Raw genomic sequence first — 26,588 nt, 5'->3', positions numbered from 1 at the left:
AACACAGCACAGCCACATTAACACAGCACAGCCACATTAACACAGCACAGCTTCACCTCAACACCTCAGCAGATTACCTCTCCATCATGACAGCACCCAAACGTACTGCTGAGCACCCCGGTCCACTTAACACCCTGTTAAATCACACTGCCTTATTATCACGCTCCCCCCAACCCACAACCCCTTGAGAGAAATCCGTCTTTGCAAGTGTCTAACAACTCTCTTTCTAGTTTTCATTCTTGAATATATATCATACAAGCTCCTAGGACCTTAACGTAATCCATCAAAGCTTCTGCGACCTTCTCATAGCGGTTCTGAAGGACGGGATCTATCACTGACAGTAAAAATGATTCAGTCCCCCCCTCTATATGACAGGGGTGAGGAAGCCAGTCAGTACGTTGTGTTTGTGCTATATGGGCCAGGCTGTTTGGACTCTGCTCTGCCCAGGAGGACGGAGACATTTCTCAGTGAATAAAATCCCCAAATAAGGCAGCAGCTGCAGCGCGTCTCAGCCTCTCTCTCCTCTCTGCCTGGCGCTTCAGCTGATGTTCATTACCCATTCAGCGAAGACGTGTAGTTTTGTAGAGCGAACAGCGTTGGATAGAAAAATACCTTTTTATGATTACATACCCTTGAGGTTGTGGATGCTTTCAAACTCATCCAAGACTCATACTTTTTTTATGATTCAATCACCCAACTAAGAAGAAACCATACTTTAAGTCTTCATCCAGCTCCTAAACCTTAGTCTGTTGGCGGGAGATATTCCCAAAGTGCGGGAACTCCCCGTAACTCACCGATGTTGCAAACAATCTCACTCCCAAAACAATGAGCGTCTCTCTCCCAAACGAGCGCTCCCTGTCATGGACGAACAACGTTCCCTATCAGAGCAGAGCGTCAGTCCTGAGGAAGATCAAGGATGTCAGAGCATGCGAGGGTTCTAGAACAAGGTTGGTTCTAGAACAGAATTCATTATTCACATGTTCTACTACGGAATGGCCAGTATAAGCTACTGTACACTGGGCCTGCTTGACCAGACCAGACCATGTATGACCAGACTAGGCCAATCATGACACAGCAGGTTAGTAAACGTCCTTCAGCCCGAGTGAGCAAAGAGCTTTGCCAGGGAAACAGCCCGGTTGAATGGACCCGTTTGGGGTGAGGTCATGAATTCTTGTTGATTAGGTCATGAAACCTTCTTTGAACAAGACTAGTTTTTATATAGGTCTTTCCATGGATGAAAGAATATGATTGTGAATGGTAGCAGAATGAGCTGTGGTTTCCTCTTGAGGGTGTGTTTACTTAGTGAGGAGGGTCATAAACAAAACATCAGTCAATGAGACAATCACAACAGGTTCCAACGCATCTATTTTGATCTACTGTACATTAGATTCGACACAGTGTAGCAGTCTATAGTGATAAAAACCTGAGTCACATATTAATCATAATGTGAAATAGCCATTCACTATAACTACAGCCAGGCAACGTATAGTATACCAACGGCCAGTAGATTCTGCCTGGATTGGTCATTCACAATCTCTATGAAATAACATTCTAACACAACATTATCTCCTCCAACCACCGTAGTAGCGTATTAGTTGACACTTTCACTAACTTCAAAGTTTTGACAGCTGTCTTTTGGGAGGAGCTATAGCGTTGTGATGAACCAATTTTGGAAGGGAATGGGGAAGTGAACCGTAGCAGGTTGAACACCTGATACTTTACCTTCGAGATTATCAACGCTTCTCCGTGCTCGAGGCCACCTTTGAGCGTGAAACCCCAGGGAGCCCCACCCTGGAGGCCAGCCTCCACAAACACCGACTTTCCTCTCTGGATGGCTGTACTGTAGCTGCATGGACTGCTATCCATAATCGACTAGACGAGGGGAGAGGGTGGACCGGGTGGTAGTCCTATTCAGTCCATCAGCAACAGCGAAGGAAAAATGGAGACCAGAGATTTTTCACAAGTATCTCCCTTTTCCTTTTCTTCTTAAAAACCGCACATAGTACCAAGAAAGGAATGTCCACACCTAACCGATAAATCATTTCCCCGCATTACTGAAGAGATCGGCGAATGAACCATGGTTTGCAAGCAAATTGCATTCTGTACCACAGTCATCACATCAAAAAGTGATACAATAAAAAAAAAATCTAAGTTCCAGAAATTGAATATTAGCCTACATAAATTACACAAACACAAATGTATTTGATGGAGAAAAAAAACTTGTATAGTTTTACTTTTAATCGTTTGTCAGTCCTTTCCCTCATCCGACTTCATTTTACCATCACAATAGAATTTGCTACAATCCACTGGGTCGGGAGAAAAGAGAGCGCTCTTGCCTCGCTACGAGCTGGCTGCAGCGAGATTAGGTCAATATGCCCTGTCACAAAAAGTTTTGCGCACCAGACTTCGGCACTTATTTTGCCTACTTTACCTAAACATTCAAAGCGGATTTCCCAACAGCCTTTGAAGATGTAGCCCGCGTCTTCTACAGAAAATCATGCGAGTCGCATCGGCTTCATCTCGCTCCCTTGATGCGATTTTAACTTCCCTCAGTCAGTCCCATGGATGCAAAACTTTGGTCTCCCCCTCCTCGCGCAGTCTAGTCCTCTCACAGTCAATGGATGAAGCGGTGCGTAATGCGCATGTGCGCACCGCGAGTGAGTCAGTGCACTGCCCGCTTCTTTAAAAGTCAAACCATTGTCGAGAGCCGTGCAGAAACCAAATGACATACCTGCCTTTGTTTATTCGACACCATGACAGTCTCTTTTCCTTCTAATGGCACACTTTCGGTGTGGTACAAAGCACTGCATCCCACTGTTGTTGATTACTTCATCCAAACCCCAGTGCTACAGGGAGTGGGGCCGCTGTTTATATCATTGACTTCCGTATGACTACATCCAGCTTCTTTTATGTCCTTCTGTGGGAGTGTAAAGATACCTGTCAAGGGGTGGCAGCTATAAAGGGAATCATGTGACACCCGACTCTTTTCTAACTTACTGATGAGAAAGTGTTGTGATATTGTGTTTTCAGCCAAGGGGCATTCTTGTCATATTGAGGTCAAGCTTGTGAGATGACTGCCAAACTGTAAACCAGTATGCCAAGTAGGCTACTGAGTAGGCCTAAGTTACTGGGCTTCCCAAATCACCATTTTACTACCTAATTTTAAGACAGAGAGTAAATATGGGCCCAACGCGACTACAATATGCAGTTTTTTGTTCTGGTGTCACTCTGGAAGTATACTGCACAGTATTCTCTATCCTACAATGTGAGGTCGTATATGACTATAACCCAAACAGTCAAGCTTTCAAGTGAGAAGGGGACAGGATTGTTTGATTGATTGATTAAGACTGTTCGGCCGAAGCCCTTGGCATGGCTAGTTTCACCAGGGCAAGGTTTGCCCCCCTCACCCGTCTCAGACGGATGCTAATTGAAGGTGTCAGTAGTTGATGATGCCCTGTGACAATCAACAACCTCCCTCATCCACTCATTGCAAATGAAAGGCCACAGCTCTGGAGCCAGTCTTATCTGTCTCTCAATGGTAATGCTCTGTGATGAAGATGACAAGGAAGAGGATGTTGACAATGATAAGGACATGATAAGATTTCCATCACAGGCGGTTAAGATGTGTACTATGTCTAATACATGCATAATAATATGTTTAGTCGGTCATATAGTGCACAGATAACTATGGAGCAGAGAGTATTTGAAGGAGGATGACAGATTATCGTTTTGACGTGGTGATGATGAGTTCTCACTAGCCCATGAGGCCGTGCAGACGATATACCGGCCCGTGAACAGAGATGATGAGATCATGTGATTCCCTGGTCAGGAATGTGTCGTGACTACAAGGTGCTAGGTTCATAAGTAGAAGAGTCACTCCATCGACTAAACATTTTGTTCAACTGTGACCCGTGTGCTTTATGCTATTGCTATTCAATAAAGGAACACGTCCACTTTTGGGTAGATTATCTTATTTGCCATCTTCCCCAGAGACAGATAAGAATCTACTGTACATATCCTTCTCATCTCTTTGAGTGCAGTAGGAAGCATTGAGAGTCATTAGAGCCATTAGCCTAGCTTAGCCGCAATCACTGGAAGTGGCTTGGCACCAAAGACATATTACCGAACAGGCCTACCGGGCCCAGGTCCAAGAGCTCAGGGGGCCCTTTCTTGTTGCATAGTCAAAGGGCTTAGTTATTCATGTCAATAACAAGTCACAAGAAAGAAACTATCATGTTACTTTTTAAATGAGTGTTTATCTGTAGTAGGCCTTCTTTAGAGGGGCTGAGTACTCAATGCAATATGGGGCCTTCAACTGTTTTGGGGCCATAGTTGAGAAATCCAAAACGCAAGTCCTCTCCACTAGGTCCCTCAAGTCAAAACCGAACTGGGAAAAGCTGCTTATATTATGAGATCTCTCTAGTTATCTTCAAATTGGATTTGGATGCCGTCTCATTGGGCGAATTCAAAAAAGCGATAAATTAAATGGGTGGGGGGGCCCTTTACGTGTCTGTGCCCAGGGGCCCGTCATGTCATAATCTGTCTATGCTTGGCACCAGTTAGCCTAGAGGCTCTAACAGGTCTCCAACTGCACACACAGAGAAGAGAAGGGTATATATTTTCTTATCTGACCCAGGGGAAGATGGCCAATAAAATAATTTCCCCAAAAGGTGGCGTGTTCCTTTATGAGGGGTGGAGGGTAGGAAGCAATCAATCAAAGAGAGCCCATGTACGAGATTACTTTTTATTAGATTCTGAGGTCCTGTGGTAAAAGAGAAAGAATGTTTTCACAGTTAGAACAGACATTTATTTTCCTGTCTTAACTGTAGTAGTGGAGTGGAGTGAATTTGAGTCAGGTTTTGATTTCTTTTCAAGTCCAAGGACAGAAATATACACCAGGCTACATAAGAATGACCCCTACAGATTCCATGTTTAAACAATGGGCATATGGAGGATTCATTCTCAATGGGCATTTGGAGGAGCAATGTGCATCCCTGTGACTAAATGAGAGCCAATCAACAATGAGTCTCAGATGCTTCCTACATCTGCTTCTCGTCGAAGCATGTCAAGGATTGAAACCGTTAAACCATTTAAATGATCTTTTAGAAATTAGATTTGTGCATTGTCCCTTCTGGGGAGATATGTCTCCAGAAGGTGGCAGTGTTGAAACATAGACAGATATTTAGATGTTATTTATATTAACATGACTGACAGACATAATGACCAAACCATCAGCAGGGAAAGTGTATGTTTACTTGTTGTGGATAGTCCCTCAGAGTCAATTATATTGAATGCATATCTTTGGAACCTTAACAATACTACACTGACACAAAACAATGTGATTTATGCATCACAACAAATAAATGAGTGTTAACTATTAGCTCCAAATATTCATATAGGCTAGAATAATTTGATTTTATCAAGATAAAATCAAATGGTCCCATTGCACTCGTTTATACGATCTTACTGTAAATCTTCCAACTTCCTACTTCTTAACATCAACGCCAACTCTTGCAAAGGATAATAAATATTGACAACAGCCCTTATACCGTTACTGTGTGCAAACAGCTCTTTGTGTGCCATGGAAAGATTTGTGAATTATAATTGTACAGCCCAGTGACATTTCAGAGGCAGTGAGTGATTGATCACAGCACTACCCTACTGGAGAGCTCTCAAACATCAGCGGGACAGCCTTTCCCGGAGCAGTGCATTCTGGGAGTGTGGTTTCATTTCTCAGAAACACTGACAGGTCTCTTATCTCTGATCAGATTCAACCATTTTAAACAGAAGTTTTAGATGGTTCTAAATGATGCTGTCTGGCATTGCACACCACTGGAATTGAAACCATACAACCGAATGAATTCTTGGATAGTGATTCTGTTGTTTCTAATTCTGTGTCCTGGATTCTTTCCCTTTCCACGCTGATCCAGCCTTTTATAGACTGCCTGTCCCCACTGAAGGTCAGCGGTAGCCATAGCAATATCACAGTATGAGGAGTGGTATGTTTTATTAATAGTCCTCCTCAGAGCCTGGCTACAGGATGGCACAGCGCTTAGGCAATGAGAGACAATAACTCACCTTCATATGAAGAATGAATTCCCAAAAGAATGGTCACACACGCACGCACGCACACACACAAACACGCGCGCACACACACACACACACACACACACACACACACACACACACTTCCTAATAAAACTAGAAAAAGGGTTAAAGCCAGGGTTAAAGCCAGGGTCAAGCATGGCCATATCCCCTGGATGTTATGAGCTGGTATTGGGGTTTGCTCAAGGGCCTTGCTCAAGGTCATAATGGTATAGGCAAGCCCTCCAAGGACACCTGGGAGAGGTGTTATACAAATACAATTTTACTTACTAACTTACACCTCACCTTGTCAAGTGGTCAGGCCTGGTCTCTGATGCTTTAACTATTGGGCCAACGGAAACCCCTGTTCTCACAGTCCCACAAGTCTGTTCTTACAAGTGAGAGTCCCATCCAGAATTTTACACTGATAAGGATGGATAAGAATCAGGTGTTACCTCCAAAAACATTCTTGCAATAATTCAACCTCAAGTATGACAGTGTGAACTGGACAGTAATGCACAGTATTTGGGTTTTTAAACCAGGCCAAGGCAATAGGTCACTGAACTGACATGAACGTCAGAGAGAGAAAGAGATCTTTGATCACATGGAGTGTGCCTGGGTATGCTGGCCCTGATCTGGGATCTGTAAACACCATCACTAGTCTGTCCCTCTAGCTAAAATCAAGTTATTCTCCGCTTTGATTCTCCAGTCAGGGGGAGGGGGGGGGGGGTGGCGCAACCCTAGGTTTAGCAGTTAGAAATCAGACTTTACCATACATGTACCCCGACCCCCTCCGACTGCAGCTGGAATTAATCATTTATAGGACTGGCAGTGCTCCTAGTACACACCACTCAAGTGTCAACAGAATTTATCCAGGCTGCAGAGCCCTTCAAAAACAGGAATCTCCTTCCTCTCTGACAGAGCTATGTGGATGTCGACTTGATAATGGAAACAATAACTATAATAAAAAGTCATTTTTGGACGGAGTTTTGACTAAGCTTTTTTGTGTGTGTACAGATTTAAGACCAGAGATTGTTCTTTTTCTCCCTGAGGCTGGAGAGTGAAATGAAAACCATACACTGGGAATATGAAGTCTTAAGGCAGAGAATGTCCTGAATTACTTCTCTCTTCACAGGCTAACAGAGAGTATAGCAATATACCAGTGAAATGAACGATTCCAGTATTGTACAGATATACATACTATTGATACATATAGTTTGTAATAGTGATGCAGAAAATAAAAGGATAAAACAGTTAGTGACAAGTGGCCAGGTGATATTACATTAAATCAATGCATGACAACATATACCTAATATTAGATTCACTTCATCCAAATTTAAAAAAATGAATGTCCAGCATGGGGTTCCTGTAAAATAACTTTATTTATACAATATACAAACAAGTCTGCTCCATCTGGACAACATTCAAGAGTAGCATAGTTAAACATTGCATAAGATATTGCATAAGATATTGAGTTTAAGGAGAACATTAGATCAAGCAAAACAAATTCAAACCTCAAACATTGTTAACTATGATTCAATTTCATCAAAGTAAAAACAATAACGAGTTCAAGCATTTCTAAATGAGCAACAGCAACATTTTTGATGAAGGAACTTTAAACCAGTGACAAAACAAAGTAACAAAACAAAGTTCAAAAAAGTGAAAGCATTTAAAAATAACAGAAGACATTTTTGATGAACGAACTTTAAAGCAACGATAAACCAAAGTGAAAAAAATTAGCTCTTATGGAAAAATAACCAATCACACACCATGGTTTCAGCAATTGTGATACAATAAAATTTTAAATACCTGATTAACATTTCCCCTATGAAACAGTGATTATTGTCATGATTATTGCTATATTGTTATATAAAAAGTGAACTATGTGCATTAGCAGATTGCTATAGAGGACAATATTCAAGCTCCATACTGTACTGACATCGAACACCTCCACTAGCATTAAACCATAGAGGTGCAAATTGCATAATTGTATTTTTACTAAACAACACATTTTCACGGAAGACTGATTAGGGACTGCTTCTCTCTTGAAAATTCCATTTCTCTTTTCCTTAAAGGGTGCATCGATTTAACCACCCATCTTTTTTCTTCTTTTTTTACAAGGAAATAAAACACAGCATGGTGAAAACTCCATCTAACCTCCAACTAAAATGCTATTTTTTCAACAACTATTGATAACGAGCACGCGCTTAAGTGGGGAAAGGAGAGAACTGAACATTCATAGGAAGCCCCACCACTCATGGAGGCGGACGTCTTCACCGTGACCCGTGTCCAGGTGGCGATTCCTGCATTCCTCCCAGCGCTGGACCCTGCCTTCCTCCACCAGGACGAACTTCCACTCCGCCTGGCTCTCAGCGGGGAGGCTGACCGCGCCGGCCCAGAACCCGTCCAGGGAGCGCTCCAGCGGGACGAAGCTCTCCCAGTTCCCCAGCTCCTGCCGGTTCCCCGTCACAGCCAGGGTCTGGCGGGGGGAGGGGGTGAGGTAGTGCACCCAGAAGCTCACGCGGACGGTCTGGGGGAGGGGCCGCACGGCCAACGCCACCTCGCCGCCCTGGTCTCCGGTGGCGGCGGCGCCCGGATCCTCCTCGGCACGGTCCGCGTCTTTCGCCGTGACGTCTCTGAGGTCCTGCTGATCGTTGGCGGGGCGGGGCTCACTCTCAGAGAGGGCAATCCAGGACCAGTTGTTCAACCTCAACCAGGGGAGGTCTCTGATGTTGCAGTCGGCGGTTCCTACGCTCATCCATTCGTTGTGATCCATTGTGGCCTCCATGATGTTTATCTCCGTCTTCTCGTAGCTCTCCTGCACCTCTTTAATTATCAATAACTTATCAACACTCTCGCCTTTCATCTCAGAAATCTCAATGGGATTTTTAACCTCAGTTGGCTCCATCAATTGATCAATCATCCTGGTAATTTGAGCCTCCGTTTGGTCAGTCTGTGGATCAATCCCGTTGCTATCTCCAGCCTCCAACAGCTCACCCGGTTGATCATTCAATCCGGTAATTCTATCCTCAAATGTCACCTCATCCGACGGATCAATCAGATTGCCATCGTTAGCCTTGCTATCGGTCAACTGGTCGGTCAGATTGCTGATGATATCCTCCATGAGCTCGTTCAGCTGATCAATCACACCGTGATGAAGAGAGTCCTGGCCTTCATCCTCCTTCAGAGATTCTTGTTGTTCTTTCAGTTGTGATTGGTCAACCGGTGGACCAATCATCGCCTCAGTCCAGTTCTCCGCCTGCCAACTAGTGCCTGGGTCAACAACATAGTCCTTCTCCGGCTGGCACACGTCTGATACTTTGTAGTATTCAACGTATCCCGCAGATGGGGAGTGGTCACTGTCAGCCTGTGGTAAGGAGGCGCCGAGATCCTTCACGATTGCGCCAGTGTCGGTCTCAAAGGTCGTCTCATTGGTCGACACCGCACGACCGCTAATCTCCACTTCCTGCTCCTCGAACGCCTGATCAGGCTGAGGTTCTTCGAGGTCAGTGTCGCCCAGCACCACCCTGGGGTGTTCCAACCCTTCCTGAAGATCTTCATTATCGGCGTGCGGGTGGTTACTCTCAGGCTCCTCCCCCTCAGCGCCCTCGAGGCGACGCTCGTCAGCGAGTCCGACCTCCTCCGGTCTCTGCTCGGTTTGGCTGTGCGCCTCCGTACCAGTCAGACGTCCAGTTTCATCGATCTTGCCACGGAGGAAATGGCGACTGACTGGCTCCTCCTGGTCGGTCAGGTGCTCCGAGGTTTCACTGCGGTTCTCGGGCGGAGAACCTGGATGACACTCTTCAACGGCTAGCCAATCTGCGTCCGACTCTTCTGCAGAGAGATCACTATTCTCACTGGTTCCTGAGACGTCTTCCTGGGGTCCCTCACTCTTGCTACCCAGCATCTCCGGGAGACCCTCATCGCTCGCTTCTGGAAGTGGACAAATGACAAATTTACAAAGCCAAGATACACAGAAAAAAATTGTTATAACTGAATATATTCCCCTGGATCAGCATATTACATTTTCCTCTGATTTCACTAATATTTCTCATATCTTTTGTGTGATTTGCTCTTGCGCCAAATAAAGGTTTGAGGGAGAATCAATTACTGACTCCAATTACCGTAATCGACGCAGCAATTATCGATGCGGCAATTTCACTCGTGGGCAATGGAATGTCGCTTCGCATATCAAGGCGACCTGCACACGTGTGCTCAGGGTTAACTGCCTAGCTAGGCCTATACGTGCATTTCACAATGTGCTCTCCTCTGTAGTAACCTACCGCAGAAAGCACAATCAGAGCACAATCCCCTGGCGCGGGGCTGACTATGCGAAATTGTACAGCATACTAAATTCGCTGAAATGTTGATTTACCTGTTGACTCCTCACAGGACGCGATCTCCTCCTCCTCCTCTTCCTCTTCTGGCGTTACCCCAGGCGGGCTTACTGCGTCTTTCTCTGTTATATCGTCATCACTAGGCTTTCTTCGACCTCTCACGGTTCTGTAAATGATAAATACAGTCCATACGCCTAGCATGGCAGTTATAGCCAAAGCCAACGCCGGACCATACCGTCCAACCATACCGAACAATGTAGTTAAATCAACACCTCTTTCAAGGGCAACTGTTTTACTGTTCTTGATAGCCATTGTATGTTGCAATGACACTTGTCTGAATCGAAATAGGACAATCAGATCTGACGGTCCGCGTGCTGTTTCCTCCTCTGACTCGCGCTCGTTCGAAATGACCCCTTGTTGCGGCGCAGCGCTGCATCAGGTGAGCTATCTGCCAATTGAATTGGCTGATTCAGTCAGATTCAATCACATGGGTCTTTTATTCACGCCTAAAGATAAAAATGAATAAACTAGATGAATTACTGTGGTTCAAACTAAACCAGGCAATTGGCAACATTATATCAATGATCAAATCAAATAATCAGTAGCCTACTTTCCTACTGATCGTGTATCATCCACATTAATATTTGTATTTAGCCAATCGCACCTACACGAGCAGCCTTGGGTTGCAGGGATATCTCTTCGATCATGGACACAACAGTGACCGTGAAACCAGAGCTGAAGTAAGCCTATCTAGGGACATCAATTCGAGATACAATGTAAATAATATAGTTTAGTTGGTATGGATGACAATTCTTCCATAATTCTTCTAAAGGACACATGAACAGCTTGGTGATGCACGTTAATATTTCTTTGACGTTTGAGCAATTCGTTGATTATTAAAAATGGGGTTGTACTCCCATCTAGTGGAAAAAGTTGATAACTGAGCTAAGGAGTTCACATAAGTAGCCTAGCCTCAAAGATAGGACCTATAGGACCTCTACTCTGATACACGATAAGTATATGAACTTTCCCTTGGATTTAATAATATAGTCTACAGATCAGGTCAAATATATGAGGCATAGATCTTGTAAGCAACGTTTTTGTAATACACAGCTTGTCCTTTGTTTCGAGCTGATGTTATTGATTTGCATTGGACAGGTTGCACAGAACGCGAGAGTACACAAGTAATCGAGGTAGAGTGGAAAGGAGTAGGGCGTGTTCTCCGTGTTCAGTGTGTAAAGGAATAGGGCGTGTTCTCCGTGTTCAGTGTGTAAACACTCCGAGGTCCCACCAGTCAGCTGACAAGCAGCTTGCAAAACAGCAAGAAGAGCCAGGGCAGCACTCCAGCGATGAAGCCGTGTTGTGTTTACAGTCTTGGAGCGATTTCCATCCTATTTTTGATAACGGGCATTTCTTTAGTGTTATCACATGTATTCCAAAACATCTTGCACTCGATGATTAAGAAGGTAAGTAGGTGGCTAGGTTAACTAACGTTAGCCTTAGCTAGCTAGCTAGCTAGCTAGCTAGCTAGCTAGCTGGCTGTCAGTCCAATAGGGTTTATCAGCGGTTGGCATCCAACGTGGCTCGCTAGCTAGAATCTCCTCATAAAATGTAACGTTATGTCTAGCTAACGTTAGCTAACGTAGTGTACGGGCAGTTAACACGACGTTGTGTAACGTTAGTTGCAGTGGGTAGCCACTGACATGTCTTTGGGCTGTCCAGGGACGCCTTCCAAGGTACCGGGCGTCCCATGGGGATAGCTAGTGCTAGGTTGCGTAGCATTCATTCAGTGTGTAGCTAAAGTCGATAGTAATAGAAGTCAGCTCCTAGCTAGCAGTCTTTCATCTACCGTGATCCTTGATCAGGTATGGCTGGGTATCATGTGAGCTTGGGGAAACACTGCAGTGTCATCCTGTTGATCTACCGCGAACTTGTCTATCTACAGCAGAAGTGCCCAATACGTCGATCGCGATCGACCAGTAGATCTCAGAGGTTATGCTGGTAGATCTCTATGTTGGTAGATCTCTATGCTGGTAGATCTCCAGCCATTCAAAAGAAAAGCCATTAAAAGGCGACTTGATGATGCGTGTTGAAGTTGCGTGTGCAGAGATAAGCAGTCTCATCACCTCTCTTTTTGTCCAAATGAGCAACTTTTTCCTCCTGCTACTTTGTAGATTACAAGGGTGACCTGCAGTTTAGCTGAGCGTTTTAATGATTTAATCATGTATGGGCTGATTTCATCATTGTTTAGTCTTGTATGTGTAGCTGACAGCTGATAGTAGCCCAGCAAAATCAATCAGAAACTCAAAAAAGCCCGAATTCTGCAACCCTGACTGATCCATTCAGTGCAAGTCAGCAGAGTGTATTGTGCTGTGATTGAGTCATGTAAGCAGGCTAAAGACACTCTGTTCTGACCACTAGTTGATTGTTACCTGTTAAGATTGTGCAAGGCATATATACAACAAAGTAAACGTTCCACTTCCAGTGTGAAGTAATTGGTAGCTTGATTAATAATTGATAATAATTGATTTTGAAACAGTAGCCGTATGTTGTTATTTCGGTTGTATGTTATTATTTTTGTGTGTGGCGACACACCAAATATGGCAAATATCCAGTTGTCACTCCCTCCCTCCCTCCGTCGGGTTGTTGACCTGCAGTTCTATGTTGCTACCACAAGAGGCAGTATTTTTTTGTGCATGGCTGTAGGCCAGCGCACCTAGAATAGCGTTTGACCGGTTATCACTCCCTCCCTACCTGCATTTCTCTGTTGGCACCACAAGAGGTGTTAATTAATGTTATGTTATTTATTTTTTCTTTTAAGATATGACTTTAATGACACATGAATTAAAACCTAGCCAATGTTAAGTGACAAGTGACAGAAGGGCGGGGGTTCCGGGGGTGTGAGGCGGGGGCCCGCCGGGGGGCGGGGTTTGGGTGGTAGATCTTGATGAGTTGGTCATTTTAAAAGTAGCTCACCGCCCAAAAAGTGTGGGCATCCCTGATCTACAGTAACGCAGTTCTGTACAGTGACCCACTGCACCTTGTCCTGCAGGAGATTGTTTTGAGAAATGGCTCCAAGGCGTTTGAAGCGTGGGAGAACCCCCCTCCGCCAGTCTACATGCAGTTCTACTTCTTCAATCTGACCAATCCCCTTGAGGTGCTGGATGGAGCAAAGCCTGCTGTAGTGGAGATTGGACCCTATACTTACAGGTGAGATGTGCAGAATGAAGACGAAATACTATTCGTCACTAAAGTTAGATTGTTCTTGTCTGGCCCAATGGCATCAAAAACACAGCAGAACTCCCTCACCTGACAATCCAGACAGACTCAAGCAAACGCTAAAGTAATTTAAAGGATTTCAAATAGTATTTGGACCCAGGTCTGGATTGAAATCATAAATGTCAGTCCAATCTGTTACATTTGTCATCGGAGTCCATTCTGATCTCAACCCTTTCAGATAACTAGCCTGACTTCGCCAGACCCAATCCTCAAAAATGCGAAAGGTCTTGAAATGCTCAGTTCATTTTCGATGTACAAGACCAAAATGGCTCTGGACTGGATGGCCTCCCCAATTATGCTGGAGTTGTGGGGGTATCAGGTGGCATCTCCCATCCATGCTTAGTTATATGATTCACTTAAATATATTAGAGATTACAGGGATAGCTAACACATAATGGCCTTCATTACATTACATTACATTACAGTCATTTAGCAGACGCTTTTATCCAAAGCGACTAACAACAATTGCATTTAGGATTGCATATAGGAAAAGCCAATGTACTACTACTTGCCAGAACTCACAAGTGCATCTTCTTCCTAAAACAAGTGACTAAGTAGGCACAAGTGACCATGTAGGCAACTTTTCTGTAACTATTTGTGCACTCTACTGTTAGTCATGTCTCTCTTATGGAGTATTTAGCCCATGTTTACTGCTCTGTATATGCTCTTAGCCAATAGACAAACATTTTCCAGGAGCGTTGCTCGTCTCGTTGAGAGAGGTCAGGGAAGAATTTTTACAGCTCACTTTTCTGACCCCCGGGTGAAACTGTTTTTTTGCTTCCCTCTGGAATATGTGGGGGTGACATCTCATTCCTGTTTGTCTTAATGGAACATTTCCCAACCATGACTCTCTCTGCACAATGTTCAGTGTTGTAATTTGGCCGTGTATATTGTGTTGTTGTGATATATTATGTATTATTTATTATTAACTGTCGCATAATCCCATATGGGATGGGCCACTTTGGGTGGCACGACACACAAATACAAATTCATTCATTCAATCATTCATTCATTCATGCATGCATGCATGCATGCATGCCTCTCCTTACGTGACCAACCATCCCAATATGTTTTCTTGCTCAGGGAGTTTCGTCCAATGGAGGAAGTAACCTTTCTGGACAATGGAACTAAAGTATCTGCCGTTAACACAAAGACCTACATATTTGAGATCAACATGTCTAGAGGTCCAGAGAGTGACTTAATCAGGACTGTCAACATCCCAGCTATGGTAGGCTGCAAGGAAGCTCCTGCTTTTATGTGTTGAAAAAGCTAAGCATCTGTTTTACACACACATACACACAATCAGTGCATCTTAGCGGTAGCCTAAGTAGTGTGACTTTTGAAAGAGGATTTGTGTCCAGTGCATGAAGTGAGGCCTTACCGAGGGAGCTCTGAGTCATCTCTCTGTGTTTATTCCCAGACTGTGATGGAGATGTTCAAGGACCAGGCGATCATGGCTGGGATCATCTCTGCATATATGACGTCCAGCAACGAAGGCCTGTTCACCACACACACCGTGAGAGAACTACTCTGGGGCTACCAGGACGGACTGCTCAAGGCTCTCAAACTTTTGAAGCCTGATTTAGATGACATGTTTGGCCTCTTCTACAAGGTTTGCTTCAATTCTCATAACAATATATGTGCTTTGTTCTGGACTGTTTTAAATGAGTGTCCTATTTTGCTTTGACATCAGAGAGACGTTGTTTTGACGTGGTTGTGTTTTGTGTTTCAGACTAATGCAACTGATGACGGGAAGTATGTGTTCCTGACCGGTCAACAGGATTACAGAGACTTCTCCAGAGTGGAGGAGTGGAAAGGTCAAAGGTAAAGCCTGTGAAACTATCCTGCTTAATGATGGAAACTTAGCTTATGCATATTACTGATTAATAATTATTCAAAAGAGAGATTATTTTACTGTAGTTTATGGTCCTTAAATAAAGAGGATGTCAGACGAGAACGTTAATCCAGGTTTATTGCTTTTCATGCAAGGTAGTACAGCAGGGTTGTTCAATAATGACAACTGAACTTCACATCCGTTTATCCACTTTTAAGACGTGGGATTCACATTCCACTAGTCACAATAAGGTTCGGCCAGCAGGCCTTCATCTTTCATTGGTCAGTCTTATCAGTACAACTTGTAATTGGCCATCCTAGTTAGCTCCCATCTTGGGAAGGTTAGGCCTGGTCACATAAATCATAAAATGCTGCAGTGATCTGGCACAATCACCATGGTGCAATGTTTCTCAACTCGACCTTTCCACATACTAGCCTATGCGGAGTCAAGGCATACACAGCAGAGGAACACCAGAGGAAAACCACATCACTATCTACTATAACTATAATCCCAATCTAAAGTACAGTATTATGACCTGATCGTCATATGATCAGCTTTTCTGATGCCAGCTCTCTTACTGTGCTACATAATATGTGATCTGAAAAGTGAATACAGAGCTGTTTCGGGATGCAAATTGTGAATTTGATGGTGCCGAAAGAAATGGATCATAGACAATTACAGCAGCACTGGGTCTGGGTCGGGCGTTTTGAGGAGGAAGAGGAAGGAGACATTACATTACATTACATTACAGTCATTTAGCAGATGCTTTTATCCAAAGCGACTAACAATAATTGCATTTAATGTAGAAAGAGCCAATGTACTACTACTTGCCAGAACTCACAAGTGCATCTTCTCTCTAAAACAAGTGACTAAGAGCATAATCTAGTGCTGAAGGCAAAGTGCAAGAATAGCAATCTAAAGTACAGTGCAATATAATATAATACAATAAAATACAATAAGTGCTTAGGCGGGAGGATTGTTGTAGTACTTCTTGAAGAGATGAGTTTTGAGCCTGCGACGAAAGATGGGCAGCGACTCTGCTGTCCTGACATCAGTGGGCAGTTCATTCCACCACTGCGGGTCCAGGACAGAGAAGAGCTGTGACTGTGTCGATCGACCGCAGGTGCCTCGGAGTGACGCAAATGACAAATACATGAGGTTTCTGGACCATAATTATTTCAAACTTCTTAAAAATATATCTTAAAAATCATGTGTCTGAAATCCAAACAGCACAATGCTTGAGTAGGCATTGGCATGTTTATTCGGCATCACCCGGGGCTTGAACTCACAACCAGACACCAAGTGATATCATGTTCTTGTTGAGCCAAGTGAGAAGCTGGCAGTTTGACCTAAAATATGTATAAATGTTACAGCTAGATGTTTACACCATAGGAATCCTGTACGAACATTAGTAGACCTACATACTTCGATGGGAATGAGTTGTGGGACTCTGGAATGAGCAGGGATTCACTGATTGACTGAATTGATTGGATTGAACACTTAGGATTTTTGGAAAAGGCTCACTTACGTGTGGCAGCTTTGGAGACACGCCCTGGGATTTTAAATGGGTTTGGGGTGTCAATTGACCAAAAATGTGGGAGGAGTAGAGTTTGATAGGTTTTACAGTTTTTGAGAAAAACAGAGTGTTGGACTTCATCATTCCTGCCATCTTAAAGCATATGGAAGTTTCTGCTCACTCGGGCCTACAGGGTGGTGGTGGTTGCAAAGTGATAGCATACGGCTGAATTATTATGCTTTTTTAAAGTTTTAAACTTAAACTGTTGCTGTAGCGCCACCATCAGGACTACTAAGCGCATTGTGTTGCCTCTGGGTATGAAATGCGCTATACAAATAAAGCTTTGATTGATTCATTGATTGATTGATTGGCCCCACAATTCCAGTTGAGTAAGCAAGCAAAGTTTGGTGATTTTTCATGCATGGGAAGTCAGACTTCCTAGTAAGAAGAGGACGATTCAGATTCAGAATATTGTGAAATGCAAGAGGGACCTTCAGCTGAGCTGCCCTGCCCCTAACAAACAGCTTTCTGGATTGAATTAAACAGAGGGTCTTTGTGTCCATGTTCAGCTGATGTGTTGATTGTCTGTGTCCTTTCCCGGCAGCTCTCTGACATGGTGGACCAGCGATCGCTGCAACATGATCAACGGTACCAACGGCGCCTCCTTTCACCCAATCATCTCCAAGAACGAGACGCTGTACATGTTCTCGTCTGACCTCTGCAGGTGGGCGTCCTGACCCCCCTCCAACACTTCCTCCAACGCACGACCTCTAACCCCCAGCTGCTTTTCATTTAGCTTGCTTAGCACACTGTGTGGGTGTCAGTCTTGATGATTCTGCTGGTTCTGTTTCCCCATAGCGTGCTAAATGGTGTATTACCCAAGTGTAGGGAAGTAAGTTTTTGCCCTGAGGTAGAATAACTATTTTGACTGTTCTGGTCTGAATTCTATTACTCATGTCTGATTTTCTATTACTCATGTCTGATTTCAACAGGGTATTGGCTTGACCCTCTGCTTGCATAGCCAGTGTGATTCCCAGTGGCTCTCTTATTATCCAACCGAACAATGACCGTCTAAGTATTTCTTATAGTGTTATTTCAGGTCTGGATCTGGGATTAAGGACACAGATTTTAACCAGACTGTCTGGCATTATGCAGTTGGATTGAGGTCAGCGCTGAAGCTCATGGCAGCCAACGTGGGGGCTCAGGCGGTTTGTTGGCACGTTGCTGAATCAGGGAATCATAAAGAGGGAAACGTGTCCATCTTTGAGCTGTGTCATGGTCAGTGTCCATCAGTCGGTCATGTGACCTGAGAGGCGGGGAGCTGGGGGATCTTTACCCTACACTGAATCCCAATCAGAATCAGAATTATTTTATTGCCATTTGTACTTGACATACAGGACAGGACAGGACAGGACACAATCAGTGCATTTGGTACAAAAGAGACAGTGCAGTAGTCAGTAATGTGTAAACTTGCAGGGGGCAGGGGGGAGAGTGGAAGTCTACTGTCTGTGTATCACTTAGACGTGGCTGTTAAAGCTCCAATATGTAGTGTTTTCATCACAAAGAGTAAATATCTCTATATTGCTATGATAAATCAAGAGGGATCAGTGTGAACACTGCATCGTTTACCCCTGCGTTACCCAGCAAGCTCCTAGTGCTGAAGTTAGTCCATGGGGCGGCTGTGGCTCAGGAGGTCGAGCGGATCGTCCGGTGACCTCAGGGTCGGCGGTTCGAATCCCGGCTCCTCCTGCCCACTTGTCGAAGTGTCCTCGGGCAAAGACACTGAACCCCCAAATTGCTCCCAATGAGCAGGCTTGCACCTTGCATGGCAGCTGCCACCATTGGTGTGTGAATGAGACATATAAGTGCAGTCCCTTCACCATTAGGGCTGGGTTAAAAAAAATCGATTAATTAATTCTGAATCAAATGAATCCCAAAATCGACCTTTTTAATGAATTAATGAATAAATGAAGGAATGAATAGTTATACATTAGTTCATTCAATGATTCATTCATTCATTTATTCATTTTTGGAAATCAGTATCGATACCTAGCCCTAGTATTGATGTGTTGCATAACTTGGCAGTCATATAATTAAGGTTACAGCTAAAAAACCGAATCGATATTGAATCGAATCGAATTGTGATAATCGATTCTGAATCTTGTGAATCGGAAAATTGAATTGATTCTTGAAATTGGAATCGATCCCCAGCCCTCCTCACCATGTTTGAACTGTAGCTTTAAACGGTGCGTTTCCCACCGGCAGGTCTCTGTACGCGCTCTATGAGGAGGACGTGAGCGTGATGGGCGTCCCTGGTTACCGGTTCGTGCCACCCGGCCTGGTGTTTGCCAACCTGACGGTGAACCCGGACAACGCCGGCTTCTGCGTGCCGGCCGGGAACTGCCTGGGCTCCGGCCTACTCAACGTCAGCACCTGCAAGCAGGGTGAGCTCTGAAAACACGCCGCCGTAGCCTCCGTCAACTCGGCTCTACTGAGCGTGTGCAAGGAAGGCCTCTTGGCTGAAACATGTAGGCATGTTCATCATGAACTAGCACAAGAATAAAGACTTTTTAATTTTGTACCAGAAGAGCTGCCTTAGTTTTTTAAAATTTGATATAGCACATTTCATGCGACAAGCACAGACTCAATGTGCTTCAAGAATAAAAAGACATTATACATGATTAACAATTAATTTAATTTAATTAACATTAAAATAAGAATGTATTACAAATATAAAATAATGTAAGATGACATAAAACGTGATAATAAAATAATTACAGTACAGAGACAATAAGAGTATAAAACAAACGTAGAGGTTAAAAGCCGTGACGTGGGTCGGCCATTTTGAAATACTTCTGTTAACCCTGTACCTTTCACGTGTGGAGGCTCTTTCTTTGTTCATCTCATTGGCTTCCTGTTCCTGTCGGTTGACCCTGGTCTGTCGGGCAGCAGTGTTATGACGATATATATATGTCTCTCGTTTCACCTGTAGGAGCTCCGATTATCATGTCGTCACCACATTTCTACCAGGCTGATGAGAAGTTTGCAGACGACATCATTGGGATGAAGCCTAACAAGGAAGAACATGAGACCACCATTGATGTTCACCCGGTACGACCCCTTCACTCTGACCACAGCCTGGTAGTACCCTAATAGTACCACTGGGGGGGGCTGTTAACATAATATAACAGCTCAGACACTACAGTGTACCATTTCATAACGTGGCTGTTGTGTAAGATTGCTTCTAGAAGCAGGCTAGCTAACATAGCTACAGTAGCAAGTAACTAAACCAAACCAGAGGCTCAGGTCAGGGAGCATGCTGGGACTCAATCTCTCTCTCTCTCTCTCTCTCTCTCTCATTCATTCATAACCTTTTTTTTTAGGCTTGAAAATACATTGACACACTCTCTCACTCACTCACTCACTCACTCACTCACTAGAGAGTGTGTCCTAGAAACCTCCCATCAGGTCATGTTTTGCAAGCGCACCCCCCCCAAAAAAAAAAAAAAAAAAGTGTGCGGGTGCATTAGGGCAATAAAAAAATGTACAATTATTTAGACAATTGTTAATCGGATGGAGCCCCTAAAGGGACACGTAGAAAGACAAAAAATCTCGCAGCCCCCCCAATTTTGTTTTTCTCCGTAATCCCTTTTGGGGCTCTGTATAATTGCAATTATTTCTGAGACAATTGATCATATAGCAGTTCTAAGAGCCTAAGGCCCGTGGTGTGTGAGTCCCAGTACAGTACAGTACAGTAAAGCTGCAGACTAAGCAGCACGAGGCCCAAAGCTCCTCCCTGATACGCAGGTTGATGAAGCCGTAGCTGCAGCATTGCTGGGCGCACAGACACAATAAAGATGAGCTGGAAACCCTTATCATGTGTCGCTGGCCTGGGTTAAGACTGAGAACAACCCTACTGTAAACAGGGTTACTGCCCCAGTGAAAAAAGTATGGTCAGAGACGGTCAATTCGCACCTGTGATCTCAACACAGAGCTTGATACCTAGCTGGGAATATCATGTGTTTATTTATTAGGGTTAGGGGGAAGTGATGAGGTACTGGTGTAGCCCATATTTTAGGGAGACAAGGTTCTACAGACTATTATCCCCATTCCTGGGCATTTTACTTGAATGGAAACAAAATTGTTTTCAAAAGCCATGTTTACAGATGTCGATTCCACACCCGTTGTTGCTGAGCAGTTCTATTAAGCCGTAGTTGTGGTTTCTTTTCTCAGCTCACAGGTCTGGTGCTGCAGGCAGCCAAGCGACTTCAGGTGAACGTGTTTGTGGAGAAAATCAGCACATTCAGGTAAATGCCCCCCCCCCCCTGGAAAGTACCGGACCATTTCATGAAACTATGTGGAGGGGTGTAGCGTGGGTCAAGGAAGAACCCCTTCAATTTTGGAGCGGATCCAAATCACGGGGAGGATCCATGAATTAAAACAAAACGTTGAGCAAAGATTACGCAAAAACTACCTGACCAATTGGCCAAGGAAGAAGCCAAATCACGGGGTGGATCCACAAATTAAAACCGTTTTGAGAGCCTGGAGTGCAGAAAGAAGCAAAAAGATTACAGCTGAACTATCGGTAGCCTTAAGATGCAGAAGACAACTTCTTCTCAGTTATCTTGTGTTCATTGGGTCTACCTGTTATTCACAGTTGAAAAACCAGATGTGTGGCATTTGAAGGGAAGTACGACCCAGATATTCGTCTTTTGAACCCTGGGACTTGGCTCTGGATGAAAAAGGCAGTGCGTCACAAAAAAGACAAAGATTCACGCACACAATGCAGAGGTGAACAATGTGTGTGGGAACCCTTTTCTTTTTGGATCTGGATCTGATGGGGATTTGATTCTCTGCACCACCGAGAGGGAAAAGCAAGTGGTGCGCGTATGGTCTCCTACTGACCAGAGGCAATGCGTCACCTCAACACCGAATGACCCCTGACCCCTCAACTTGTCCCGTAAGGGTCACATGCTTTGTGGTTAATTCCTTGAGGTCAGCCATGACCAGAGACTTACCCAGTTATTATTATTAATAATAATAATAATAATAACAATAACAATAATAATTAATTTTATTTATATAGCACACTTTAAAATGCAGGACAAATCTCAAGGTGCTTCACAGAGTGCAGTAAAAACAACAAAACATAAAGGGCAATAACTGGATAAACATTTTTAACATAATAGGATTATTGACAAATATGAAAATGAAAATAACTAGTATTTAATGACTAGAGCAAACTATAGTATTCTAACTAGGATCTAGGATTTAAAAACCTATAAAATCATTTCTACAGGAGCAGCTTATGGAACAGGTGCGTTTTTAGACTGGATTTAAAAGCAGTGACCAGTTGACCCCTATTCCCCTACCTCCAATGCACACGTAGATCTGAGGGAACCATGAGTAGAAGCAGATGCTCCTTGGCCTATTTCAGACCGTTTCTTTGGCCATCCTCCTCCTTGACCAGGGTCCATGGGTCCATCCATGGCCAGAGAAGTACTCACCCTAAAAAAGCCCATTACAATGATGCTCATTTCACACAGCCAATCCTCACTCTAGTTGTCCTGAGCGCTATAGTACAATAATAATGAGCTTTGGTCTGTGACTAAATTTTGGACAGTCAGAGCTCGTTGGTGCTTGACCCGTCATTGTGTGTCATGTGCTCTGAGTGGATAAAAATACCCTGGATTTATCAACATTGGCATGCGTTTATCTAATAGGATGTAGCCAACCTTGTTTAATTGGCTTCAGGTTACCATGACCAGGAAACTCCCCTTAATTTCCTGTTAGTTTACGTCAGATAAGAGCCCTTTCAAGCCATGGTTATATCGGCGTTACCGCCTCCCCATCCTGTTTTCTGTGCGTTCACTACAAGTGCACATGTTTGTTTGCGGTATCTTCTCAATCTTATTTGACATTCCTCATGACTGTTGATTATTCTAAACTATGTTAGTGGGTAAAACATTGTTGTTTACACCAAAGCCGCGCTCCCATGTGGTAACTACATCCTGATTTGGTTGTCCTGTACCCTGAGCCCATGTCCCTCAGTAACAGTCCCCCTTATTCTCTTCTTACAGACAAACTGGACAAGTCAGGACACTGGTGTTTCCTGTGCTCTTCCTTAACGAGGTGTGAGAGTTTGCGATTCCACTCAACACTGAGCTGAACTGCTTTAATGCTGGGCTAGAAAATCAAAACATGTACCCCTGGATTAGCCTGGACCTCCAGTCTTACTGTATCTCCCGTTTCTCTACTTGCATCTAGGCTTTGGGGTGCTTAGAATACTGATGAATATTCTAGAAGTTCAGGGTGTCGTCTGCCTACCTCCCACAGAGCGTGCTCATTGATGAGGAGTCTGCCAAGAAGGTGCGGGCGGTTGTAACTATGGGCAACGTGGTGGTTAACATTCCGTTCATGCTGATTGGCTTGGGCATCCTCCTGGGGGCGGTCTTCATGGTGCTGATGTGTCAGCAGCGAGTCCCGGAGGTGAGACTCACGTCATCCGGACTTTTTCCAAACTCAAACCTTCACAGACGTCAGATAGAAAGCATGTTGCTCAGGACTTTCACTGACAAAAGAAACAGAACCTGTTTCCTGTGGTTGGGAGAAGCAGATAGTAATGGTGCGTTCGTTTGTGGTCGGACGTGGCAAGTCGCAAGTGGCAAAATACCTACCTCCAACCTGTGTGCATTCGAGCTATAGCGAATGATATGATGATGATATGATATGATATTGACATCAGCCGGCAATTGGGGGCTGAGAAACATATCCGAATTTGCGACGAGGAAGTGCGAGTTCAGGCGGCGTTTTATTTAATCTTTCCTAGTAGCAAGTCGCAATTTGCCACCTCCCAGTTATAAAAGAACGCACCATAATACTGTGTCCTTTCTTCACAATTTTACACTATTTGAAGACGCGCTGTGTTTTGTGTAAACTAACAGCGGACATGGTTTCTGTGTGTCTCTCCTCAGGGTACTCCTGACGAACGCAAGCCATTGCTCGGGTCATCTTAGCTCCACAGGAAGTGGAACCTTGAGCAGGATGCACCTAAAACGCACGCGTGCACTTTCCCTCCACTTCACACAGCAGCTGCTTGCCCATAGCCTAACCACTCCCCAGTTGGACTGACATGACTGACATTCATAAAAGCCAAAAGAGCTGTGCGCACATCCAACCTGAGTAGGTCAGGTGCTGGATCTCAGAGTACATGCGTTTGGAGAGAGGAGAGATCCACACACTGATATCTCCTGGTTCACTTTATTGGAAAAAAGCAGCAGGAAGTTGCCTGATGAAGACCTAAGGGTTGAAACATTGCTTTTTTCCAATAAAGTGAACCAGGAGATATCAGTGTGCGGATCTCTCCTCTCTCCAAACGACTGACATGCACGACGGCTTTATTTGGCTACATCAGAAGGATGTGGTCAGAAGCTGTCCTAGTGACGTACGACTGAGACTGGTCTGACGTTCACGCTACCTCACAACGCCTCCTATTACATCACAGTTCTCATTTGACATGTCATCAGTCTAACTTTCCAACTGACACTTTTCAAATATGTTTTTGGAAGCAGACCCAATTTTTACGAGTTTAGTGTGATGTCAAATCAGTCAGGATTTTTTTTTTAATTCACATGGAAATCAATGATAGGGTTAGGCTAACCCTAACCCTGATTAATTGAAAGTGGGGGCGGTTGAAATTGTAAACTGCCAGCATCAGGTCTGACTGTCTGATATTGTCTTGAAATGAATCAAAAGGTGTGTTGCCATTACCACTAGAAATGCGCAAAACCCAAAAACGGCAATGGAAACACCTACTGTACATTTCGAAAAACCTCTCAAGTGTCAATAAAAAAAATACGCTCTCATGAGTTGGTTTTTCAGACGTGTCGATATAGAAGTATATCGCAAAAGTGTAATGGAAACGCACCTAAAGAGAAATCCACCTTTGTTCCACTGTGGTAATACCAGGGAAGTTGCCGGGAAGTTACTTAATCAGCCCCAGGTACATCACTTTTTGAAATATTTTTATATACGGGTTGGCTGAGGGATGATCCGAGTGAGGGAAATGATTTGAGGTTTGATTTTAAGGATTTTTGACCTCTATGAAAGTGTGGATTCATATGTGTGTTTGCTGTGCAGAAGGAAAAATAAGGTGATTCTGTTGTGTTAACCGCAAGAGGTCATTTATCGATTTCTCTCATGAGGACAAGTGTAGACCCGTTTCCTGAGCCCGTCCAGTTACTGAGTGAGGTTTGCATCACTGAGAGTGGCCGTGTGACGTTTATTAAGAGGTCGGTTGGTTAATCACAGCTTCCAGAATCGTATCTACTGTACTGATTTGTTAACCTTCTGCACTCCAAAAAGGATTTTAGTTTTATCGTTCATTCGCTTTTTCATACAATTCATTTTAGTTTTTTTTCCCTGTGTTTCCTGTGTTCTCTCAGTGTAGTTGTAGTAGAAGCTGCCAGAATCCTCGTTCACCTCATGTTGTTTCAAACAAAACCACTATATTTTATGAAGACAGAGACATCCCTACAGTACATTATGTTCATCCACATTTCAGCTAAATGCTCCCAGTGTTGTTCAGCTGCACTGTTAATCCCTGTGAGAGGTTCCCTCCCACTCTGTGAGAGACAGGACTTGGAAGTAGACGGGGAAAAGCAAAAAGAAACTTCCAGATTATTGTGGGGGCTGTATAATTTACAATATGTCTCCACATCTCATATATTTACAAATAAACAGGCTCCATTGCCAACAGACACTCAACATACCAATAAACTCTGTCCTTCTTACTTGTTTCTCTCATGCCTGTATTTCTTTCATCCAACATTGCTGATCAGATTAACATAATTTAGCAGATACTTTTATCCAAAGCGACGTCGATTAAATGCATGCATGTAGGTAGTCAGTGTACTACTACTCGCCAACTCACAAGTGCATCTCCCCTCTAAAGCATGATCTAGAGCTAAAGCTAAAGTACAAGAATAGCAAAATATAAATACAATAGGTGCTTAAGTGAGGGGGGATCCTAGTAGAACTTCTCGAGCAGTGTTAATTTCGTTGACGAGAACTATGACGAAAACTATTCGTCAACGACATTTTTTGGGTTATCGTCACGAGACGATAACTAAATAAAAATGAATGTATGATGACAAAAACTATGACTATATCTATTCACATTTTCGTCAACAAATAAAAACTAGACTAAAATGGTTATGGAGGGACGTATGGGAAAAGTTCAAATCAGAATGTCGAGGTTCGGGATGTGCGCAGTTGGATCATGGATGTATTAATAGAACGAGTTGGATGCAACCTACAGGCAGCCTGTTGTGTGTAGCCTACATTTGAATAGTACCGTTGCTACACCGGCCGGCGGGAAGTCAACTAACAGCATACGACTGCGCCTGAACTGTTCAGTAAATTACCACAGTTCAGAAATGTCTTTGTCAACGTTCGCACACACCGGGAGAAAGAGGAGAGCAGACATCTAGATAAACTTCATATTTGATGCAAAGGAAAACAAAACCATTTGTAAACC

At 43.9% G+C, this 26,588-nt stretch overlaps 3 protein-coding genes across 3 annotated transcripts in view; 1 reads left to right on the top strand and 2 right to left on the bottom strand.

The window, feature by feature from the left end:
* The window catches only part of shroom3 (shroom family member 3), a gene marked incomplete at both ends in the record, with an annotated part of 47,342 nt that extends 45,476 nt beyond the window's left edge, over positions 1-1,866 (bottom strand). The window contains one exon of the mRNA XM_084442521.1: positions 1,723-1,866. Within this exon, the coding sequence (XP_084298647.1) occupies positions 1,723-1,866 (144 nt within the window). The remainder of the gene's footprint in view (positions 1-1,722) is intronic.
* Positions 1,867-7,447: 5,581 nt separating this feature from the next.
* stbd1 (starch binding domain 1) lies at positions 7,448-10,813 on the bottom strand. The gene is made up of 2 exons (XM_084442258.1): positions 10,460-10,813; positions 7,448-10,017 (listed from the first exon to the last, which is right to left on the bottom strand). Exons 1-2 carry the CDS (start codon positions 10,731-10,733, stop codon positions 8,321-8,323), a joined length of 1,971 nt encoding a protein of 656 aa, XP_084298384.1. The 5' UTR covers positions 10,734-10,813; the 3' UTR covers positions 7,448-8,320.
* Positions 10,814-11,759: 946 nt separating this feature from the next.
* scarb2c (scavenger receptor class B, member 2c) lies at positions 11,760-25,720 on the top strand. The gene is made up of 12 exons (XM_084441806.1): positions 11,760-11,887; positions 13,474-13,631; positions 14,784-14,928; positions 15,121-15,312; positions 15,433-15,524; positions 17,655-17,774; positions 19,316-19,494; positions 20,043-20,161; positions 21,284-21,357; positions 23,131-23,182; positions 23,387-23,539; positions 24,025-25,720. Exons 1-12 carry the CDS (start codon positions 11,771-11,773, stop codon positions 24,064-24,066), a joined length of 1,443 nt encoding a protein of 480 aa, XP_084297932.1. The 5' UTR covers positions 11,760-11,770; the 3' UTR covers positions 24,067-25,720.
* The last annotated feature ends 868 nt before the right edge of the window (positions 25,721-26,588 follow it).

The sequence above is a fragment of the Borostomias antarcticus genome (assembly GCF_949987555.1).
Source record: "Borostomias antarcticus genome assembly, chromosome: 8".
In the NCBI taxonomy this organism is placed as follows: Eukaryota; Metazoa; Chordata; class Actinopteri; order Stomiiformes; family Stomiidae; genus Borostomias; species Borostomias antarcticus.
The sequence above is the reverse complement of the archived record's forward strand: the minus strand, read 5'-3'. Positions and strand labels throughout refer to the sequence as shown.

What these genes read in the sequence shown, in the direction of transcription:
- stbd1 (XM_084442258.1), bottom strand. Translation starts at nt 10,733, where the DNA reads ATGGCTATCAAGAACAGTAAAACAGTTGCCCTTGAAAGAGGTGTTGAT. An exon ending in GTCCTGTGAGGAGTCAACAG is followed by an intron (nt 10,018 to 10,459) that starts GTAAATCAACAT and finishes GTCCACTTCCAG; the next exon opens with AAGCGAGCGATGAGGGTCTC.
- scarb2c (XM_084441806.1), top strand. Translation starts at nt 11,771, where the DNA reads ATGAAGCCGTGTTGTGTTTACAGTCTTGGAGCGATTTCCATCCTATTT. An exon ending in TGCACTCGATGATTAAGAAG is followed by an intron (nt 11,888 to 13,473) that starts GTAAGTAGGTGG and finishes CTTGTCCTGCAG; the next exon opens with GAGATTGTTTTGAGAAATGG. An exon ending in GAGAAAATCAGCACATTCAG is followed by an intron (nt 21,358 to 23,130) that starts GTAAATGCCCCC and finishes CTCTTCTTACAG; the next exon opens with ACAAACTGGACAAGTCAGGA.